Genomic DNA, 21,662 nt, shown 5'->3' on the forward strand with positions numbered 1-21,662 from the left:
AACATAATACAAACAGTCAAATAATATACATGTACTGTGTCTCTATATTCAGCGTTTGAGCATTTTTTTCTTACTTTTAAAGCTATGCCAGCATTACATTAAAAGCACTTCTAGAATTGAAGGCATTTCGATTGATTTAAGTGTGAATAAAAAAATGTCTTCAAGACCGCCACGACCACAAGGACCACAAAGGACAAAGCTTCTGTCGAGTCGTTCGCGATAAACGCACAGCCACGTCCGCAGGCTCGCGACGAGCGCGTGTTCGAAAAAGTAAACTACTACGGCAAATCTTGGTGCTTTCGGTAAAGTCACGTAGAATGGAAATTAAAAAAAAAACATAATAAAATCATTCTCACGACGTTTCGGCCACAACGCAAGCAGCCGTCCTCAGGTGGAGAACAGGTCTGTCGAGAAGACGGTCTGTTTTATTTTTATTATTTTATTATTTCCATTCTACGTGACTTTACCGAAAGAACCAAGAAGATGAATCCATGCAGTCAAAAAATACTACGGCAAAGTAAACGTCAGCTGTGAAATAAAACTGCCCCTTGCACCACAAACCAACGGGTTGAGAAAATTTGGTGAGTTGGTAAACCGTGGGCCACGGAAACGGCAAGGCCCCCTTTGTCCATGGCTCTTATGATGAATTCATGGAGGGCGGGGGGGGTGTATCGTGCACGGCGAAAATCGTGAGCGGCTTTTTTTGCTGTGAAAAGTTCCCCGCAGCCGCGATCGGCTTCCCCCACCTCCTTGGTGGCTTCAGGATGGCCAAAAGTAGTTTGTTGTTTTGTGTTGTTGCCGAAGGGGCACAACTGTAGCGGACGAGGGTGACCGTGCACACACACCGCGCGCTTGCCAAAAATATTGGCAACCCGAGGTCGCGTCGAGGCAACGTTTTGCCTCTCAATCGGTCACCTCGCGTTTGTGCAACATTTTACAATACCACCTTTTTTGTTTAAAGATTTTCCCACCCCCCCTGTGCATTTTTGTCAGGCGCATGCAGATTTGGCATGAATGCTAAACTCGCCGCTACAGGCGTACAGTCTTTCACATGAGACCATCGACCATTAAATCGGTACACGCTCCAAAAGCAATACTGCTGCTGCTGCTGTGCCTGGCAAATGCCATGTGAGCACGAAGGGCATGTGATGACGTACTGAATGCTATGATGGCATGAAACCTTCCCCAATACTCAACCTTCAAATGGGTTTTGCAACAAACTAAATCGGCTCATATTCTGCTCAACATCTAAAACAACTACGGTGCGCTCTGCGGAAGCCCACAAGCATTTTTGCACAATCTCATATTTTTGTTCTTTGCTCCAGAGAGAGAGAAAGAAGAAGACAAACCCCTCCGATTCCACGCTCCCTCCCGATACAACATCACAACGTGGCAAATGCAACCCCAGCTACGGCAAACCTCTCCCGTGGCGAGCAGCAGCAATCAAGCGTCCCGCTCAGGCCGACGCCGTAACGAAGCAGCAGCGGTAGGCGTGAAAGATGAGCCAAGGTCAAACAATAAAAATGGGGGGCTCCCGACAAAGCCGTCGATACACGGCGGACAGAGAGAGAGAGAGAGATGGGGGGCATGACTTCTTAGCCGGACGTGTTGATGTAGAGCTGGTGTTGCAGGATATAGTCGATGACTGGCTGAGAAAGGTACTCGCTCACTCGGCCGTCTCCCTTCTGCAACGCGAGCCTGCGGGGGTGGGAGAGGTTGGCAGAGTTCAGGGCGATAGAAGATGCTCAATGGCAAAAGCAACGGATGTGCATATGCATCTTCTTGGTTCTTTCGGTAAAGTCACGTAGAATGGAAATAATAATAGAATAAAAAAAATAAACCAATCAAATAATTCGTTTCGGCCACAACGCAAGCAGCCGTCCTCAGGTGAAGAACAGGTCTGTCGAGAAGACAGAGTCTCGATTTAAAGCTTTCGTGACTGCAGGGATTCATCTTCTTGGTTCTTTCGGTAAAGTCACGTAGAAGGGAAGTAATACAATAATAAAAATAAAACATAATAAAATAAAATAATTCTCACGACGTTTCGGCTACAACGCAAGCAGCCGTCTTTATTATGTTTTATTTTTATTATTTTATTACTTCCCTTCTACGTGACTTTACCGAAAGAACCAAGAAGAAGACAGAGTCTCTGTAGTCAACACGTTGACTAAAGGGGATATTGAAAACGACGTGAGTGTAATATCAATAAGAGAGCCTGGTAGCATTGCTCTTACCATTCCGCAAAGGTGTCACCCCCATTACAAGAAGCCTTTGCAAAATGCCACTACAGGATCTGCTTTCGTTCAACACCGTACACCAAGGCCCCCCCCCCCCCCCCCAATATATTGATATGAAATAGATTTCTGTTTATATGATTGTGGTTATGGTTGTACTTTATTAATCCCTAATCTCTGCCATTACATACAATGAAAGAAGAAAAGGTCAAATAAAAAAACAGAAATGTATTACAATACACTATTAGACATTTTTGTAAAAAATCAATAGAAAGTCCATCCTATGTGTTAGTGGATTTTTTAATATTTTAGGCAGGAAATTTGTTTTCAAATTTAGATTTTTTTTCTGGGGGGGGGGGGCAAATCTTCCAGAGGGTCTCCATGGCTACGGCCTTGCCGTACACAGTCCAGTATTGGTATTCAATTCCAGTCTTCCATTTTAAAATGTACAGCCCTTACGTCAATCCACTGCTGGATGAGAGCCTCTCCACACCCGGGTGCCTTCCATGGTAGTTATTTGACCATACTTCACCACGCTGGGCGGTGTGGTTGAAGGCAGGGGAGCGTAACAGAACGGTGTAGTGCAGCTGCACTGCCCCCTGCTGCTCGCTAGCCCCGTGACATCCTGTTTGCGAATGGTGCTCGGTCACCATCCTTTGCATCATCCATCCGAAAGCCTGCTTAGCTTCTGAGATCTCACAAGATCGGGCACAAACTAGGAATGAACGATTTGGGGAAAATATCTAATTGCGATTTTTCAGACATTGCGATTTGATTTGCGATTATTTTTTTAAAAGTCAAGCTTCAGATCAATATTCACTGTGTAATAGATTTAAAACGTGTGATGGAGCATTACCACATGATACCATCAAAACATGAACTGCTCTATATATTCTAATTCAAGGATGAGAACTTAAAATATATGAATTGCTTCCAACATGTATTTATTATAATGTTTTAATTGAAATAGAACAATTAAACATAGAACAATTGTTAAGTTAAATATATAAAGTTATAATATTTTTTCCCATAATTCCAATAAGAAAGTAATAGTAGGACTTTTCAAATCGCAAAAAAAATCGCATCCTTTACAATTTGCTAATCGCATTGTTTCAAATTGCGCTTTCGATTTGAAATCGATTAATCGTTCAGCTCCAGTATATATACACACACTGGGTGATTTGGTCACAGGCATGTTACAGATTTTTCTCCACTGCCCTCTGCTTACAAAGTAGTTTCGCGCAACGTAGCCACTGACTCTATGTTGTTTATTTTACCAGACACTACTGGATGCTGTAGAGACAGATATTTGCGTTGGTTCTTCTTACCTGCTTTTAGTTGAGCTTATGTGCGCCGTTGGTCCATCCACTGCATCGTTGACGACGTTTATGTTTTTCTGTACAAAGCAACACATTTTATCGTCGCCTTTTTTATTATTATGGCACGAGAATTTCCGGTGTTTCAAAATAAAACCACCACTCAAGAAATAAAAATCAATAGCTGAGAGAAGACTAATTGCAACCTTTTTGTTTTACGTCCTGCCTGCGGAATTTTTTTTTTGTAACAGCAAGCACTCGGCACATTTAGCCAATTAAATATTCACGAGAGTGCCAACCATGTGGTCTGACCCTTGACCTTGAGAGCACCGCCGCGGTCTGACCTTGAACTTGAGAAGGTGGCGGGATCGTCGGATGATGCGTTCTGAGTCGGCGCAGTCCCGGGGCACGCAAACGACTCCGAACTCCGCCAGGATCACTTTCAGCTGCGACACGAGAACGGCACGGTGGTTTTTAAATCCTTTATATTAAGTTCACTTGCTTGCTTGCTTGCGCGCTTACGACGGTGCAAATCTTTCGGTCGTTTTTTTACCCACTCCCCGTGATCTAATCGAGCTGATATTCTTCCACACAGACTCGTTGTGCGTGACAATTAATTTTCGTGAAATTTTTTTTTCCAAAATTTGACACTTTTTAGGAAAAATTTTTTATATGTAATTACCAATTGCTTAATGGTGGCAGGCAATCATCTGACCCATAGGTGGCAGCCATCTCAAGCCAGAGGACGAGAGGACTCTAGCCGCCACGCATATAAAGGATTTATAGTGCAAAACTTAGTTTTTACGGGTTAATTTTTTTTTGGTATTTTGTTTACATGAGACGCAGCATCCATTTCGGTAAATAAGGGGGGTGGGGGGGGGGAGTCTGTAAAAGAGACAATAGAATTTGTGGCGGGAAAGAATAGGTGTTGATGTTTTACTGTGACTGCCTTGGGGACCGGTAGAGGAACCAGTCAGTGCCAGTGGGGAGCCATGATGGACGGAGCACGCTTCTGTATGCCATGTGTATGTCATATGTATGTCACATGTATGTCATATGTACACGGAAACGTGGGCCCGACCCTGACGCCTGCTGCTGTGTATTTGGAGTTTGTACGCTTCTCCCCGTGGTCGTATTAATTTTTCTCCGGGCCCTCCGGTTTTCCCCTCCACATTTAGAATCAACGTCAACACGCGTTTCGAGTATTTGGCTGCTATAAATTTCCACGTGATGAGCCACTTCGTTGAGCTATCACTTGTGGCCAGGTCGCTTCTGAAAAAGAGCTCAGTATAAGGCCTTACCTGGTAAAAACAAAATAGTAAATTGTATGTTGAACTTTTTTCGCGCCATACGTAGCCAACCGCGCTAATCGGAGGTACAGGCGAAGGATGACAAACTAAACACAAAAAGCGATTCTCAATAAATGAGCTTTCAATCTAGATTTAAACGTGCATAACCCCAGCGGCTTCCCACTGCGCCGATATGAATGGAGGGACCGAGCTGCGACACTTCTCGTGTGCAAGTTTTGAGTTGGAGTTTGAGAAGAATTCAAAAACTTAAATGGACGAAGCTGCCTCCACGTCCATTGTGTGCATCCCGACACCCAAGTCCACTGGCAACTATTATTAGCAACTATTGTAATGACGACTTGACACACTTTCTCTTGAGATGGCGTTTTTTTGAAGACACGTTCACTTGACATCAGGCGGAGACCCCCACTGCAACAGCCCCGAGTCTCCCACGCTCCTCCCTTATATACCAACCGAGGCCACGCCCCCCTTCTAGATCATTCTCGCAGACTCTGGGCGCTGGCTGTACCTGCAGACTCCACCGTCCCCTTCTGTCACCTGACCGCGCTCCCTTCTCGCTCGTTCCCGTAGCCACCAGTCCCTTTGCACTCACAACTGACTCCCCTGTCATGACCTCCCGTGTTCACTCGTCCACTCACAGCCCATGTAGGCTCTACTTTCATGACACTATCGTTAAATCAATGAAAATGTGCAGCCACCGAACTGGGCATGCGATCTCCACTTCGGAAGTGATCACAGTGCAGTGCATCTCTCTGCGTGTTAGATATCAGCCTGCAGAAGCAGAGCTTTTGAGAACTGCTCATGAATATCGCTGCAGGTGATGTTGCAGAGAGGTCGCACTTTCCCACACACGCTGTTGTAGGGAGTAATGCTCATCACATCGCAGTCAATCGGATATTTTAATCCTCAGAGCTGGAATTAATTGAAATAAAAAAACAAAGCTAATGTCCTTTTTTTTGCGTGCAGTAATTCATGGCCAGACTGAGACAATCAACTCACTGCGTTTGAGAACCTGGTTTAATCAGAGAACCCGACCCAGATTTTAAACTAAGGATATAAGCTGTGCAAGCGGAAAAATAAATAACTTAATAAATCATTGGGGGGGGGGGGATTAGGGGAAAATCGGGTTTAGAGTTTGGCAGAAGCAGCATTCGCCACTCAGCTGTCTCACTCAAGGGATGTTACTTGTTATTTTGGATCGAGTAAGGTGGAACACGACAGATCGAGGAGTAAAATGAGACGAGGAGCTGGCAAGAGTGGTGTGAATGTGACTCACGTCATCGTCATTCCAGAGGCCGGGGATGCTGAAGGACTCAAGGAGGTCACTCCCACACAGCAGCATGATCCGCAGCTCTGCGCACAGACACACCCACAGGACATCTCGCTTGCCTGGTCTCCCCACTCAGGCTCCTACATTTATGGGAGGCTCAACCAGGACGCATGGCGAGCTTGATAGCCCTATCCCTCTGTCAGCCTCGCCTACTTGTGCATAACCACGCCCACTAAATCACCAGCACCTGCCCAGTGAGTGGCCTCAAATCTGGCATTGGCCTGGCCTACTTTTCTGCCAGCCATGCCCAACTAACTCAGGTAACACTTCCCTTGGCTGCTATACATTTCCACGTGATAAACCACTTCGTTGAGCTATCATTTGTGGCCCAGTCACTTCTGAAAAGAGATATATAGCTCAGTGGGCCTTACCTGGTAAAATAAAAAGTTTAGTTTTCCTGTATTATGAGTCGAGTATGAAGTTAGAATATTTTTTTTTTACTGAAAATGTTTTTTTTCACAAAGCTTTGGGGCTCGAGGATGGCCTTTCTGAAAGCCACTGGGATGTTGCGACCAAATAATGACATTTACCGTGGGTCGACAGTGTTGAATCACTCCCCGGCAGGTATTGGTTCAATTAGACTTTTGGCCTTAATTAAAAAAAACACATTAGAATAAAGCTTTCCTATTTTTCTGAGCCAGTGTGAATAATGTGGCACGACCACATTGTTTTTTTTTTGCAGTAAACATTAATGACCTTTGCACGATTACAAACATGTCATTATTGATTTTTTAAAATATTTTGTTACTGCCTGCAGCCTGATGTTGGTATGGCTAATTATCATTATTCATTCCCTTTGTTTGGCCTTGATTGTACACATCTTTGTTTAATGCCATGGCGGAAAGAGGTGGTTATTAATAATTAATAATGTAAAGAATAAATAACTTACAGCCCTTTGCCAATTGACTGCTGGATGAAGGTCTCCCAATTGCGTGAAGGCCAAGAGGGTGGTTTGACCGTACTTCACCAGGCTGGTGACTAAATGGTGGCATATGACCGGCTTTGGTGTCAGCTGTGGCTGGGAATTAAACTGACCGGGTTCATTTCTCAGTTGCGCTAACCACCGCCCGGCCCCAGGTGTGAAAAGTTAAATTGCTACACGCTTGACAAATTATCATTCGATTTCAATGTTAATCGGTGCTTAATTTCAGCCGGAGCAGATAAACACCGTGCCAGAAATTATTTTGGCACGCCACATGCAGCTCGCCTTATTTTGTCCGAAACTTGGAGCATAGGGTACAATGATGTAGGATTATTATAGAGAAGCGTGGATTGTAGTCTAGTGGCAGTGCCTTATGCCAATGACCCCTACTCAAGGCCCTACGTCAATAATTTATAGTCCATGCCAGCTTGGCAGCGGGTGAGAAACTAAGCCGTAATTTTAATGCATGTCACCCTGACGATAATGCAGAGTATAATAGATCCTTTACCACCCATACCGTGAATCACACTCACCAATCTCTTCATATCGAACACTGTTGCCAAGGTTGGCATTCTCGTCTGAAACAAATAACAACAACAACAAGAAATATTTGCAATTGAAACACTTCAGCAAGTTCGGGGCCTAATAACGATTTGTGCAAATGCTTAAGAAAACGGCCGTTGGATTGATCATGCTAAACTAATTCTGGTCGGGCTCATTTCCGTTAATCAATCAATATTTAGCTTGAATTTCACTCGTGTTTTTTATAGGACAAATCACTCTTAAAGCATTGAAATCAGAGTGACTGGGATTTCATCCAAAAGGATATGTAATATATGCTCCAAGGGCGACTATCACTGTACTGCGCTGTTAGATTGCGGTCGTGAAATTTATTTTTGGTACCAATTTTCTCAGAAAGTTTAAACTTTCTTTTCATGTCCTACTATTTCATCATTGTCATTATCAGCGATGATCATTTCACTTCTGGATGAAAGCCTCCTCTATCTCTGTCACCATCTCTTGTGATCCCTGCACTGTAACAATCCACCTAGCACCTCCGCATGGCCTCATGTCATCGCTCCATTTCTCCGGTGGATGTCCTTTCAGGCGTATTTCCTTCATGTTTTATTGAAGGTATCATTAACATTAAATACGTACGCTCAATTAAATACATCTTTTGATTTTTCTTAGATCATCATCAACCATGATCAATCAATCCGCTGCTGGATGAAGGCCTTACCAAGCTGTCGCTGTCGTAAATCCGCCAAGCACCTGCACACGAGCGGATTTCGCCGCTCCATCTCCTCCCCAGTGGCAGGTTTTCCCTCGTGCGCGCTGTTGCAATCTCACTGATTTATTTCCAACATTTGCCGCAGTTAATTTGAAACGTATTTATGCACGGCGCGTCCACCGCGTTTCGTGTGGTTGCCTTTACGAGGCGGCCCGGTCCCCGCGGGAGGAGAATTTACTTCGTGAATTAGCCGTTTGCAGGGGGGGCTTGCAGGGGCCATTTTTCCAGACAAGAGATCTTATTGAACTGGAAATCCTATTGGGAACCTCGCCAAGACAGCCGTGATTAACGCCGCTCTCCTATTCAAGGGGGTTCATTAAACTTTCACGTGGCTGACAGGGATCTGGGGTTTAGCGTCCTATCGAGAAACACCGCAACTATATTTCATCACCGCTCCTTCGTTCACCACGTTAACAAGAATAACTAGAGTCATGGATCATTTACGGCCCTTTGTAAATCCACTGCTGGATGAAGGTCTCCCCGTGCCGTGTCGGTTACGGGTGCTGTTTGGCCGGTATTTCATCACGTTGGGTCAGTGTGAGTTGGTGAAGTCCGTGAGGGACGAAGGACCGGTTCTGATATCGCTCGCCACCGATGTTAGCCGTGGCCGAGAATCAAACTCGAGTGGCAAGGTTCATAGCCCAGTGTGCTAACCACCGTGCCACCGCTCCCCCCCCCCCACCCCGCTTCATCGTGTTAAAAGTCATGAGCATAATTTCCCAGGCAGGAGCATTGCCCCTACTAATCATATGATGCCACTTTCACCAACTGTCTCACTATAAAGTATAGGCGTGTAAAAAAGTAACAATTCAGCCAATAAAATAATTCTTAAGCTCACAACATTTGCATCGAATTGAGCGTACAGTATAAGAATTAATTCTGTATACTTTATGCTATTTACGTGGAAATTATATTCCAGTGTGACATTTAACTCCTCGAGCCAACAAACCCCTGCGCAGATGAGATGCATCAACACATTGCACCGTTAGATAATTGATTTTGAATCGATTCGTGACCACACCCCCCCCCCAAGTGGTAATAAATGATCGAATCGGTTTCAGGAGGGTGGAATCGCGAGTTGGGGGGGGGTGCGGGGGGTGAGGGGTTTACATGCAAGGAACAAAGCTCTCGGCGCGCAACGGTCCCGTTACGAACTCGTGTGGTCAGGCAGAGATCGCAGGCGATCGGTCGTTGTTTCGCGTGCCACTGCGGAGACAATTAGCGCGGGGGCCGTGAGAAAAACGGTCCCAGCGCATCTCCACCGGAGGGAATCGACGAGAAAAAGAAACGTAAAACGTGCGAGCGCCGCCATGAACCCTGCTTACCGATGTACGGAAAGAGATCAGCTTTGGGACGAAGGCAGCACACCTTGCCGATGCTCTCCCCAAACTTGCTGATCAGTTTTCCTTGCAGGCACGTAGACAAAGGAGCAGACACGCACGCGCACGCACACACGCACAGATGAAGGACTGGCAAATCGCCGTCTAGGTTCTTGGGGGGTAGTTTTGATTTACATGTACACACACAGCTCGTGTGTCGATCTACTGACGGATGAGGGCCTCACCACCAAACCGTTGGAGTTGGCCAAACATTCCAATGGAGGGCCATCCTGAGAAAAATGGTCTTAAAGTGAGGCTTTCCTGGGGAAGCAAACGCCATTTATTGACGCAATCCAATGCTGCGGCGGCAGGCGGCACAGAGCATTGCAGCAAAGGTCATAACCGCACCGCACTTCTATGCTCCCACATTTACGCCCATCGCCTTCACAAACCGGCCGCCACCAGCACGGTGAAGTATGGTCAAACGACCCCCCCCCCCCCCCCCGACGACACACATGGCGTAAGGGTGGGGGAGGAGGGAGGGGAGGGCCGTCATCCAGAGGTGGATTCACAAAAGTTGTCTCTGCAACAAAACAAACACAAAAAGATGCAGATTTTTCGATTTCAAGCTTTCGTGACTGCAGGAATTCATCTTCTTGGTTCTTTCGGTAAAGTCACGTAGAATGGAAATAATAAAAGAATAAAAATAAAACATTATTATTTTATTATGACATAAAAAATTTATTATGTTTTTTTTCCCATTCTACGTGACTTTACCGAAAGAACCAAGAAGAAGATGCAGATTTCGTCGAGCGAACTTCAAAGCGAAGCGATTCGGGCGTTACCGGGCGTCGACTTCTGTAGCGGCAGCGAATTGTCGTCCTGCGTGGCTGGGCGCGTCTCGTTGTGCGGCTGCTTGATGACGGGAGACGACGGGGAGTTCACGTTGGAGAGGATGCATCCGGTCACACGCTGTGCGCGCGCACACCAGACGCGTCGTCAGCGCAAGTTCACCGTCGTCACTATGGGAACCTCATTTGCCAGTAAAAATATGATAATTGATTTTTTACGCTTCTATCTGGCAACAAAACTGACACCTTTTTACAAGGAGTCGTGTTTGCATAGACCGCAATACCTGCAGTCATAATCCAAACAAAAGAACATAACTCTGATAATGTGCACTGTCCTTGAAGTTGATTGGTCCACACCCGAGACAGCTTTCCTTAGAGCCTAGTCTCACATGGGTTGGACCAGACGACGCCAAAAGGCGCACGTGTTTGTATTATGACTGCAGGTATTGCGGTCTATGCAAACATGACTCCTTGTAAAAAGGTGTCAGTTTTGTTGCCAGATAGAAGGGTAAAAAATCAATTATTCACCGTCGTCGTCGTCGTCATCGGCCTCAACGCTGTGAACCGTTCATAGTTCGCCCACGTCCCAGGGATGGGTGCGGTGAAAGGGCACCTCGAGTGTTTTGGCACACCTTGAATTTCGATTTAAAGCTTTCGTGACTGCAGGGATTCATCTTCTTGGTTCTTTCGGTAAAGTCACGTACATTGGAAAAAAAATAATAATAAAAAAACATAATAAAATAATTCTCACGACGTTTCGGCCACAACGCAAGCAGCCGTACCGAAAGAACCAAGAAGATGAACACCTTGAATTGTTTTTGGTTCTGCGGAGTTCGTTCGGTGCGTCCTTGGGAGACAAGCTTGGTGTTTCATCGGGCGATTGTCGTTTGGCTTTAATCTTGCCCATTTAGTTTCGTTTGGTAGTGTGATTTAAAAAGAAAAGAGATGCACCGGAGGATGTTCCCATTGCCACAGGGGTTTAAGAAGATTAACGTGCACGGGTGGACTTCATCTGTTCGTTCAAATTACGGGCTTAATGATTCGTCCCCCTCGTAATTCAATGAATTACCCCAATTCACGGTGATTAATTAATGAATATATATTTTACATTGTGATTAATGTAACGAACCCATTGGGTAACGAATTCAAAAATCGGAATAATTTTTTACACTTTTGACTAAAAACTATTTTCTTTCCGCGTGATGAAGACCGCTTGTGTTGCGATCGAAACGTCGTGGGTTTTTTGCTTAAATGTTTTATTTTTTATTTAATGATAAAAAAAAATTCTATCGATGTGACTTTACCAAAAGAACCAAAGAATATAACTTTTTACACGCTTAGCATCAGAGGCGTGAACTGTGACCTCAAGAATCAAATAAAAATTAACTTCGTGGGGCTTTCTGTAATTAGTAGAAAGGTGACTCCCTTTTTTGCAAATAGTTGGGCAACAATGCAGAATAAATTTTCATGCACATAGCCTAAGATCCCCTGTGTAGCCTTGAACAGACCGTTGGGGCAAGTGCTGTTAGCGAGCGCCTATGAAGACCGGCAGGGCACACAGGGGGTAGGTGCTGATGTGTTACACATTGCAGCAGGTGCTCAATTAAGGCTTCGTTGACCTGGGGGAGGCCCAGAACGAGTGGAAATATCCGCCACTGTTATCGGTAGTGAATGGTAATCGAACTCGGGTAACCGCGTTTGTAAGCGCAGTGCTCTAAGCACTGGACTACCGCTACCCATTTACATGTACAAAAGACAAAAACAAATATTCCCGTTATAGCTTTGATAGGCTGTTGGGGCAAGTGCTGTTAGCACACATACACATACTTGTCAACCACCTTATTACAGACCAATTCAGACCTTATTGGTCTCAACGTTCATCCTACAAAGTCCCATCACAAGGGAGAAACACAAACAAATAGACAATTTTTTGTTGCCCGTATTGAAACGGCTGTACGCCGTATGGACCTTAAAACGCAATTTCCCTGCACAAGAATACGGCTAAACCGTATGGGTTGACGGCCTCCGTTACAAGCCTCGCACTGCAGAATCAACAAATGCCGATCTAGCGGTCTCTGCCCAAGGCCAGCCTCTTGGTTAAAGTTGCCTCCATCTTCTCTCATCTGACTGCGCCCTCTTCCTCTTGTTGTATGGATCCCCTTTTCTTCAAGTCATCGAACAGTGCCTTTCTTTTTTCGAGCTCTTGGCCCTTTTCCCCAACAACCAGAAAGAAGCCTTCCCCTCTGCCAATACGTCTGCGAGGAAATATTGCAATCGCGCCTCTCTCCTCCCGAGCCCACTCGAGCACTTACTCGTTACTTCCATCCAGGTGGGGGGTGGGGGGGGGTTTCCCTTCAACGCCAAATCCGCAATGTTAAAGATTCCCAGTCGTCTAACGTGCGTGCTGTAGTGTGTACGACGTCGTCATTTATGTTGACCCAGCTTGTGTTTCTGTGCCAGATCATAATCGTAGACGATCTGTAAATACTCGGGAATATGTTACTCGTAATTCTTTAAAACATATTTGATATAATATTCTTGGTTCTTTCGGTAAAGTCACGTAAAAGGGAAACAACAAAATAATGAAAATAGAAAACTTTTTTTTTATTGTTTTATATTTTCATTCTTTTATTGTTTCCCTTCTACGTGACTTTACCGAAAGAACCAAGAATATGAATCCCTGCAGTCACGAAAGCTTTAAATAAAAAATATTTGATATCCCTATGTTTATACGTAAATCATAGTACTATACGGGGAATACGGCTGTGCATGATTACATTTGGCAGCGCAGTAGTTGGTGTGAGAGGGTGCGATGTTCACCGACAACGCATTTGTCTGAATAATTTTCTCAGGATGAAGGTGTCTTGTTATTCCTGCTGTTAACAGTCCCCACTGAATAGTGTCATTCAACACTTGTTCGTCGTTATTTACGATTGCAGTGTTGTACAATTTATTGCTGAGGATGTTTGAATATTCTGCTTATGTTTCCGTGAATGGCATTACAGAGTGTCGGACGACACAATGAGTTCTAATTTACATGTTAAATTAATTGTTATTTTTTTGCATGGCATTTGCATTTGATTGATAGGCAGCGTTACTCAGAATTCAAAAGTGATTTCCTGCTCAAATGAGCAATGTAGCGGTACTCATCCCCGATACCATAGTGGACATTCTACATTCCTATGGCTGGGGAAAGTCTATCTAAAGGTTAACCGCTATTGACCTTCCCGACAAAAGTTGACCTTCCTGACAAATTGACCTAACCCAAACACATTCCTGCGGAGGGAGCTGGTAGGAACGTTGGGTTGCTCGGTCAATGGCCAGGGTCAACGGCGGCGTGGTGTATTCCGCAAACATGCCCGACTGTGAGGGCGGGCACAAGCCGGCGTGAGTAGGTTAAACGTTGAGTTTTATAAGGGCACCACGGGGTGACCAGCCCCTCCTCACCCAGCCCTACCCTTCCCACCCCCCACCCAGTCCCACCCTCCCCACCCAGCCCCTCCTCTCCCCACCCAGCCCCTCCCTGCACGACGGATGGACGGACACAATAATCCCCTGTGGGCTGGTGGAATCAGTGGGTTCCTACCAGTACAAAAATCATGTTTACCTTCATTAACTCTCGGTGGTGTTCCAGAACGTCACAGGTCGTCTGCCATTTCTCCTGGTAACATTCCCATGGATCGACCCTGCAACGAAAGTTTTTTTTTTTGCCGTTGAGAAATTTCAGAAAAATGTGTTTCCTCCAGTCCTGGTTAATGTACAAGCGAAGAGCACGCGGCAAATGTGTAGGACATGATAGATGCCGCAGTATTACCTGATCCAGTCGGAGTTCTGTACTGCCAGCTGGCACATGCTGAGTCGATGTCGACTTGAAATGAGGCCCTGTCGTGAATTAGAGCCACACATAAACGGCACTCAAAACTCCCCGTAGCATCACAAACATTAATACGAAAACAGTGATTAACTGGAGGTCGATAATGCAACGATCGTATTAGTCAACTTCAGAGGTTGATGCTGATAATATTAACGTCTTTTATAATTATAATAATAAGTGTAAAATACTAATGTACATAATCACCACGAACAGGAAACAGGCCAGTCAGATTAATATTTTTAAGTCATTTTTCCAGCTCTGATATTTACCTGACCAAAACACAGCAACCAAGTAAAAATTTCCTCAACGTGCTCCAATCATGCCCCGTAATTTGAGCACTGAATCAAAGAGTCTACCATATCAAGCGAGTCACCCAAGGTTACGGCTGCACATGGCATTTCTGCTAATCCCAAAATGTCTCTGCCACTTTCCCATGACCACCGAGAAGTGACCTGGTCCAGGCGAGGCAAGCAGGCTCCCTTACCCACAGTAGCCATTTTGGGCCAACCTGGGAGCAACCCAGTTGTCTGGCTCGTGTCTAATGGGTGGCATTGACCCCCCTATCATAAGAGATGCCCACGTATCTTACCCAGGCTTCTCTTAGCACCAGGCCTGACATCATGTGGTCAATTGAGAAACAGCACATGTGGTCATTTTATAGTCCAACTTCAAGGCTGGAATTCTTAGAATTGTCTACCATAATTTAGACGTAAAAAAAAAACTATATTTCAGAAATGTATTATTGCTTTCCCCTTTGGCTGGGAGAGGGAGTGATGTTGGGCATGGAGTGGTAGGAGCTGCGCCAATGAATTACTTTGAAGCGATGGGTCAATAAAAGAGCTGTGCCAAGCCTTTTCTCAAATGGGCGAGTACAGCTTGGGTCTGCTTTCCATTGACAGTAGAAACGAAGCAGGCTCAGAGGCGTGTGTACGTACCTGCTTTCTGTAGCCATCGTGCACTGGCGAGATGATGCCTCCGATGACAATAAAGCGGCCGGACTTGTGCAAGTAATCCCGTGCATCCTCTGTGGGCGACACATCATTCACGAGTCTGGCCACTTAAAATGTCACTTTAAAAATAAATTCATGAAATATGTAAAGTATCTACTATGGTATTAAACAATGCGAAGCATGTACAAAGTCATAATCATCTTAAATTGTTGATTCATTTGGTACTTAATTTGAATTTCAAATATAGTACAATACCGTAATAAGTAAAAATAACATGCACACAACAACCCTGTTTGATATCATTGATGTGCCGGGAGGGGGGGGGGGGCGGGGATAAATGTTATCAGGAAAATTTAAATCATCTAGGAAATGTGGAACAGAAATGTTTCCACACGTTTGAATATTGTCACTCCGCGTAAGGCTCAATGCTCGATGTCCGGCGGCTTGCAAAAACCGTTTGTGTCACCATCACAGATGTTGAACGAGGCGTTATATTCCATCCCTCTAACCCGCTTCGCTGTGGCACCCAGAATACCGTTAATCTGACACCGTTTTTGCCCTAAGCTGCGAGAATTAAACCTGGTATGAGAGAGATCAGCCGGGTGTAATAAGAGGATGAGTCACCAAGGCAGCTTGAGCATTCGCCTGGGGGGGGGGGGGGCCTGCACAGCAGTGGTTTCGTGGATGCACAGGTGGCTTTTAATAACTGGTGTGTTATGTTAGCACAAGCGTTCTATGTATATAGTTGCCAGCCGCGGCTGAGACTGTCTAAAAGTGCACAATGTATATCATGAATATTCACGTGAGATAAAAAAAAGATAAGGTTACTGAATTGAGCGCACACATTTAATGTGAATAAATGACACATTTCTGAAATGAATAAACTAGAAAAACACGTCGGAGAGGGAAGCCGCCGCAGAGATGGAGCGATTAAATCGCCTTGTGATGTCGGAGCCCGATGGATTGTTGCATCACGTGGCCCTGAAGAACGGCAACAGCTTTAATCCAGTCGTGGCTAGATCATGGCCGCTGATGATGATGATGGATTTACTGAAGGCATATCGCCGCTGTAATTAAGTCTGCAACATGAACTTAGATTAACAAAAAAAATCTACATAATTGGTTTCGTAAGGATCGACATACATTTTCAGGGTTCTCTTTCGGCTATGCACTTGCACATCTCGAAATGCAGTCAAATCACTCTGATTCCTGTAAATGTCAGGCCATACATTGCAGTATGGGAACTGTCTTCAAGAGACACACAGCTCAAAGAGCACAACTCTACGCCGTGTCCAGTGCTGTCTGTTGAACCCTTCTCGCGTAACCGTCTTAGGTACGTTCAGCGGTGGAGCTATCGAGTGTGCAGGCGGTGTAACTGCACCAGGGCGCGTGTGTGTGTGGGACCGGCCCAGGTGCCAAGGTATTGAAGAGGAAGTCGGCAGATGGTGGGCCTAATTTAATTCCTTGAATGCCAACGACACTCGGCCACTGGGTACTGTGCTCCCAACTGCGAGCGTAAGGGCTCCTATCGTGGATTACAAATCGCCTGTCCATGACATATTGGTGCATGTGATTGCACTGTCTGTTCTGCAGAGACATATACCCAAGGTTACGTCTCACACGCTGGGAGCTGACACCCAGTTTTTTGCTCCTTCACCCATTACCGTCGGGATAACAAAATAAAGGACCACCACTACTAATAATAACGACATGTATTTATCAAGGAAAGGGCCGTTAAGTCTCAAGCCCTTTTTATGAGGGTCCTGCATTTGGATGTTTGGCCAGTTCCTTTACAAGGCGTGTTTTTGAATGTAGAAGGAAAGCAGCATGCACAGAGAAACCCCACTTACAAATCTTAGTTTCCATTTAAATAGTTATATTCTTTGGTTCTTTCGGTAAAGTCACGTAGATAGAAAATAATAATAAAAAAAGAAAGTAAATAAAAAAATAAAAAATTTGTTGCCTATAAAGGAAGAAATAGCACACGCATTTGTAATCTGCACCTCATATCTGCTCCGTTCACTTCATCGTATTTGGTTACGCTTGGCACGGAGAATAGGAAACAAAGCCTGTTGCAGATCCATTGACTCTTCTCCAAAACAAAGCCTTAGGATGTCCACAGCACTGGCATTGGCTAAGAGACAAATAGCACCATTAGACAGACACTAATCACTGGCAATCATGGCTTGCTAGGCAATGGAAATGGTGAGCCTACACTATTTCTTTTCACTATTAATAAGGCTGGGGGATTTGACTTAATTGGTTGCAACACGTCTTTGCTATTGTTTATTTCCTACAAGGATAATTCAGATTTAGTGCCGCCCGTGGCAACCACAGTGCAGATGCTGCTAAGTGCACTGATCAGTTCCCCTCCAGCCAAGGAGTAAATTGCATAATAGCAGTGAATTACCAACCTGTTTTTATTGCACAGCAATAGCTCAAATGACTGCACGGAATCCGAGTGCTCCACTGCACCTCATTTCTCAGAATCTGTTACAGAGGTGCCTTTAGTCCAAGGACGCGCACGCATTGAGAGGCAACGAGTCGCGTTCTCAAGCCTTTTGACGAGCCAATCTTGGCATTATTAGGTTGCCATGGGAGACATGCGTCTGCTCCCACAACATGCAATTTCCTGTAACACTGGCGTCGATTTTAGCGATGTGTGCCTTCACCTTGATTCATATCGAAAGGGTAATAAATCACGTAGCAAAGGCCACTTAGCTGAGCAGTTTAAATAGGATTTTATGGAAATAGTATCGTACGACCTCTGGTTGTATGAGGGCAACCTCTTTCCTCCCTCTTCAACAGGCTTCCATTTTGAATGTTCTTTATCTACAGTTGTAGGTAAATCATTCAATTAGACCCGTTAACTTTATTCAGTATTCGTTTCCAAATCCGGGAAGCAGCTCGTTGCCAGATTGTACATTACGGTCGGATGTTTAATAATTTAAGACATTATTGCACTTAATTTTAGTGTACAAAACTCCTCCTCCACATTCTCCAGCTTTGACCAAGGCCGTTTGATCAAGGCAAAAATAATTGCTATCAGAAGACCCTGACTGGATTTTAAAAAATTTAACAATGTATATGTTTAATGAACAAACCAGTGTAGGTCGGACCTCTATGGTCAATTACAAATAAATATAAATGTAACAAAATAACTATATTTGTGCAACTATTGGTTCGATTACTGCACATTTTTTGCTATATTGTTGAGAAACGGCTTATACGTAAAACCACGCAATACATATCATCATCAGCCATTCGTCAATCCGCCAGTAATAAAAAAAAACCTGGTAACGTATTCACATTTATATTCAATTTCATCTCCGTTGTGAAACATAAAATAAACATTTCTCTGCTGTGTAATTGCTGCACAATAATGCCCGTATTTATTAGCGACTGAGAAGAACAATCGCAATTGCATTTATAACACGCACACACACACACACGGGCATTTACATAATCGCAATTATTTGTAAAGCACTCGAACACGACAATAGAACACGACGTCTCTCGCGCGTTGCGATAACACCAGTATAGAGAAAACCTAAATATCTCATAAATGACCGTGCCATGCACACGTACGTACGTACACGAACACACACCGAGCATTAAAATCACCGTTGCCATTGCTTTACCGAGGACAGGCGCCGCAAACATTATTTCAGCACCGCGGTCGATGGACAGCTCCCGCAGATGCCACACGAACACACACCGCGGGCGTTAAATTTGCCGTTCGAAAATACATAAGCCCAACGGTATTATTTCAGAGGCGCCTATCTATCTATCTATCTGTTCCGCATTTGATCTATCAGGAAGCAGTCCAAACTCGGGTCACATTATTAAACAGCACGAGTGCCACGCGTTCTACAACAGCTAAAAACCAAACAGCCCTGGGTGGAGCGATACGACTAAACAGACGCGGAAAAATCTGTGTCGGCGACCACGAATATGCGAGGAAAATTTCGAAGCACATTTTAACAAAAGTGTATCGCTTACTACACGACGCATCAGCATTTCTCGGATTTAAAACGAGTGAAGGTCTACGATTGATACTTATTTTAAACCACGTGTGTATACTTCACGATACTCCAGCACACAAAGCGCCGAATTCAACGTGTAAAATGAGTTGCATCATTCACCGGAGCACAACCAAACGCGAACAGCAAACTGCGGTGATGGGGTGTTAGTGTTGTACGATCGGTCATTATAAAACTGAATATCAGCTCCTACCGAACATCTGTAGATGGCCTTTGGTGACTGGGTTGAAGCTCCCGCAAGCCAGCAAGATCACGTGAGTTTTCGTCTGCTCGGACATGATGCTGCTGATGATGATGATAGGCCTTGGATACCGACCGCACAAAAACGGCCACTCCTCCGGGTCCAGCCAAAACCAACACAACCAACCGAGAAAACACTGCAGGAATCTAGCCGCTACTGTAAATCCTGCTTACCCGCCCCGCTCCTCCTATTCTGCAGACAACCGGCGTCGGAATTCCTCCGACTGCTATCGTAGCGTTCAATCCTTTATGACAGAGCGCGGGCGCGAGCAGTAGCAGCAGTCGCCGTCGCTGACAATAACGGAGCGCACCACCAGCCCTCCTCGCCCGACTGCGATGGGGGATGATGGTGCACAGCTCCTGACGCGAACAGTGGCCGACCCTGGCACAGCAGCTATTCCACGTCAGTGTACGGGGCGGGTCTGCGTGAGCCAGTTAAAGGGACCTCACGCACCCCCGCGCATGCATTCGGCTATTCGTGTATTTGTCTAATTCGCCCGCAAGTAATAATTATCGCACATGAGCAACCGCACCGGTATGCGGTGGTCAACACCCAGCGGTTATTGTCAGCGTGTAATGTAACAGCACGGGCGATTGGGTCACGTCTGTCGAGACGCGTCACAGCAATGCTCGCTGCAGAGACAGAAGTGCCAAGAAGACGTGTGAGCCTGTGTGTGTGTGTGTTGGTTGGGAAGGGTGGGGCTGATCACGAGCTGACACAGTTGGGTCTCGATGTGTTTTTTTTTTGTTCTAAACCTGTCCTGGGTTCAATCACTTGCAGAGTTGCAAGTGATTGAGGAGAGAGTTTTAAGAGAGGTAGGCACCGGGCAGGACACGTCGCCTGAAGGGATGATTATGATGACGATGGCCTGTGGTCAAGATTAACGTTGGTATGGCAGCCAAATTAGGGAAAGCTTCAGAATTAGAATCTTTATTTATCTTGTTAAAAATCCGATGAGCGATGAAGCTATTTTTGCACAGAAGGCCCCCCATGAAGACGTCGGTCATGGAGATGGAGCGGTAGAATCTGCTCGTGTTCAGGTGCTAGATGTATTGCTACATCGCTAAACCACGAGGAATGGCAACGATTTGTGGAGGCATGCATCCAGCAGTGGATTGACCATGGCTGACGATGGTGATGAATCCACTGTGACTGGAAATTTCTATTTCAAGGGAGACTGAGTCAAATAATTTGAACACATCGTAGAAACAATACTAATTCCAATTTTTATGCGAAATCAAATACAAAATACGAACATGAAATTCTCACTATTACTGATTACGATGTCCCGGAGCTCAAAACAAGGTGCAGAGCTGGGCCCCTCGTGCACTCACTCCGAGTTTGATTCCCGTGATTTACAGCCAGCTCTGCCCCCTGAGTGTGTTCCACCATCTCTGCCAACCAATCTGAAACACCCAGCCCAGGCAAGCTGTCACTGTAGCACTCCCTAGCCGCATGCAAATGCACGCTGAATATTCAATTTGCCTGCATAATTAGTCAAGAAAAAACATATAATTAAACCTTGTGAGCTATTTTGCTCATGTTTTGACAAATGAACTTTTAATTTGTTTGCAAATTTGAATTACGCTATTGGCAGGCGGATCAACATTTATGCCAGGCTCACTTAAATTTACGAGCGCAAAATCCCTCTCCAAAAACCGGAACTACTCCTACTACAACTACACATATGCAGCATAACCCATTCCTCTGTGTGAGTGTGACCTCTCTTTAAGGAAGCCATGTCAACAGTATTTGTTTAGCCTTCAGTTGCGATGCCTGTGGTTGTTGTAACACATTTGAAGCTTTAATGTGCACATGTGAAGTCATTTGCAAATCCAATATGCTGGATCCGAATCAGAATGTGTTTTTTATATATCCTCGATAAATCCGATGAGCTATGAAGCTCTTTTTCACAGATGTCCAGTAGGGGCGGATCAGGTCATTCTCGAGGCAAATTAGTTCATTGGGATTATTTGACCAT

General features: G+C 45.0%; 1 protein-coding gene across 1 annotated transcript; it reads right to left on the reverse strand.

Annotated features, from left to right (window-relative positions):
• Positions 1–26: 26 nt before the first annotated feature.
• On the reverse strand, positions 27–20,157 carry NMNAT2 (nicotinamide nucleotide adenylyltransferase 2). Its single transcript, XM_078865421.1, has 12 exons — positions 19,855–20,157; positions 19,634–19,743; positions 15,383–15,471; positions 14,388–14,455; positions 14,181–14,259; positions 10,568–10,694; positions 9,729–9,809; positions 7,646–7,690; positions 6,137–6,213; positions 3,895–3,996; positions 3,563–3,630; positions 27–1,698 (listed from the first exon to the last, which is right to left on the reverse strand). Exons 2-12 carry the CDS (start codon positions 19,716–19,718, stop codon positions 1,596–1,598), a joined length of 924 nt encoding a protein of 307 aa, XP_078721547.1. The 5' UTR covers positions 19,719–19,743; positions 19,855–20,157; the 3' UTR covers positions 27–1,595.
• Positions 20,158–21,662: the final 1,505 nt, after the last annotated feature.

Source organism: Lampetra fluviatilis, chromosome 20 (genome assembly GCF_964198595.1).
Source record: "Lampetra fluviatilis chromosome 20, kcLamFluv1.1, whole genome shotgun sequence".
NCBI lineage: Eukaryota > Metazoa > Chordata > Hyperoartia > Petromyzontiformes > Petromyzontidae > Lampetra > Lampetra fluviatilis.